General features: G+C 56.7%; 1 protein-coding gene across 1 annotated transcript; it reads right to left on the bottom strand.

Moving 5' to 3' along the window:
- Positions 1 to 205: 205 nt before the first annotated feature.
- NKX2-2 (NK2 homeobox 2) lies at positions 206 to 1,956 on the bottom strand. The gene is made up of 2 exons (XM_006860653.1): positions 1,671 to 1,956; positions 206 to 788 (listed from the first exon to the last, which is right to left on the bottom strand). The coding sequence occupies exons 1-2, from the start codon at positions 1,927 to 1,929 to the stop codon at positions 226 to 228; spliced, it is 822 nt and encodes a 273-aa protein (XP_006860715.1). The 5' UTR covers positions 1,930 to 1,956; the 3' UTR covers positions 206 to 225.
- Between the last annotated feature and the right edge of the window lie 294 nt (positions 1,957 to 2,250).

A 2,250-nucleotide genomic window follows, 5' to 3' on the forward strand; every position in this document is an offset into this window, starting at 1 on the left:
AGCAGAGCCGAGAGATAGAATTTGCCGCTCCAACGAGGCTTAGGCAACTTGCCTCCCAGAATCTCCCGAGAGGAGCCGAGTCAACTCGACTCCAGAGTAATAGCAATAATAATAATAATAATAGTAATAATAATAATAATAATCACAATAAGGACCGAGTCCTCCTCGCCGCCGCCGCCGGGGTGGGGCCTGAGCCTGGGGCCTTGAGTCTCGGCAGGCCGGCGCTCACCAAGTCCACTGCTGGGCCTGTACTAGAGGGTGTGCTGTCGGGTACTGGGGGGTGCTGGCCGAGCTGTACTGGGCGCTGTACTGCATGTGCTGCAAAGACTGCGCGCTATAGGCCGAAAAGGGGATACCCGCCTGGAAGGTGGCAGCTGCCAGGTCCTGGGCTTTGAGCGCGTGGCACGGTTTGCCGTCCCTGACCAAGACGGGCACAGCCACTCGTCGCGGTGAGGGCAAGGGCGTCACCTCCATACCTTTCTCGGCCCGGGCACGCTTCATCTTGTAGCGGTGATTCTGAAACCAGATCTTGACCTGAGTTGGCGTGAGGCGGATGAGACTGGCCAGGTGTTCGCGCTCCGGGGCCGACAGGTACCTTTGTTGCCGGAAACGTCGCTCCAGCTCATAGGTCTGCGCTTTGGAAAAGAGCACCCTCCGCTTCCGCTTCTTGCCAACGTCCCCCCCGCCACCTGGGGTCTCCTTGTCATTGTCCGGTGATTCGTCGGCCGAAGGCTCTGGGGACTTGGAGCTCGAGTCCTGGGGGGCCGCGCCGGTCGCCAACCCGTGCACTGGAGGAAAGAGAAGCGCGTGAGGCGCCTGGAGGCCGCGCGCCTACTGACCTAGACCCTATGCACCCCAGATCCTTGGCTGTGTGCCCTGGCTTTTTGCCCCGTTACTCTTGCCGTGACCCTCGCCCAGCTTCACAGTTGGTGAATACGTCGAGGCCCACAAGGGGTAAGAGGAGAGATGGTAAGGGTGGGGGTTTTGATATTGTTTTTCTAGAGGTTCACACAGTGTGGGTGCGGATTTGAGGGGAGAGGATCTCGGAGCAGATCATCTCGGGGTCAGGACTTGGGATCCCCTAAACGATTTCCTCTCCTGAGAGATGGGGGAAGATTTTTAAAAGAAAACCAGATCAAAACAGAACTCCACAATCCTGACACAGATCGACTTGGCCATTTAAAGCAGGGCTTTTTTTCCCCCGGCGGTGGGGGTGGAGGACTGTTTTGTTATTTTGCCTTTGAGCTCTTTCGACACCCTCCGAACTGCACAAAGCATTGAGGCAGGGTAAGCGGCCTAGGGTACCTCTAGTCTCTCCTGCCCTGACCCTATTCAGATCTGGCTCCAGAACTCCAGGAAAGTCTAGGAGGTTCCAGGTGTCTTGGAGCCTCTCCCCTGCTCCCCTCCGCTGAGTCTTCAGGCCCAGTACCCCGCCCCCTTCCTCCTAATTCCTTACGTGGGAAAATATATGAGACCAAGTCTCTTTCCAGGACTAGGGTGTCTTGGCCAGGAGAAAAGAGTTAGGACATTCTAAATGCGTGCTCAACCTTTCTATAAGACTGGGGTGTGACATTCGGGCTTAAAACGCTCCTTTCCCTCTCCCCCAGCGTTCAGCCCTGTCTAAGGCAGTTGGAGTGGAGACGACCGCGAAGCGAAGTTTCGCTACTTACGGGAGTACTGGAGGCCCTCGGTGGTGGCTAACCAGCGTGTGTATGGGTTGTCGCTGCTGTCGTAGAATGGATTCTTCAGAGGCAGGTTCTGCACAGTGTCCAGGGCGCCCTGCCCCAGCGGTCCGGCCCTCTTGGCGGATTCAGACCCCTCGCTTTCTTCCTCTGGGCCTTCGGCCACCGAGCCTTCCTCATCATTGGTATCAGGCAGGTCCAAGATGTCCTTGACCGAAAACCCCGTCTTTGTGTTGGTCAAAGACATGGCTCAACCCCCGCAATTTATGCCGCAGAGTTGTAACTTCACTTGGTCGATTCGTGGCGCTCCCCAGCCCAGGAGGGCAAGGGGAGACCGAGGAGGGCGACTGGGGGAGGGGACCTTAATTGTTGAGATAATTATTAAAAAACAAAACAAAAACAAACAGTGGCGGAGGAGAAATAAAGCCCAGTCCAATGTCTCTGAATTTCCCTGCAGCTACACAGAAACAGCCGGAGGGCGCCTGGAGGCCTTCGTGACCAGCGCTGCAAGTCCGGGAAGAAGTTATAACTCCAGGAGGGGTGCCAAGGCGGCGTTAGCGCGGACTCC

Source organism: Chrysochloris asiatica, unplaced genomic scaffold (assembly GCF_000296735.1).
Source record: "Chrysochloris asiatica unplaced genomic scaffold, ChrAsi1.0 scaffold00039, whole genome shotgun sequence".
NCBI classification, from domain to species: Eukaryota; Metazoa; Chordata; class Mammalia; order Afrosoricida; family Chrysochloridae; genus Chrysochloris; species Chrysochloris asiatica.

Bases quoted from the DNA above. Each gene is read 5' to 3' on its own strand.
- NKX2-2 (XM_006860653.1), bottom strand. From the start codon at position 1,929: ATGTCTTTGACCAACACAAAGACGGGGTTTTCGGTCAAGGACATCTTG. The intron at 789-1,670 runs GTAAGTAGCGAA...TCTTTCCTCCAG, and splicing joins CGAGGGCCTCCAGTACTCCC to TGCACGGGTTGGCGACCGGC.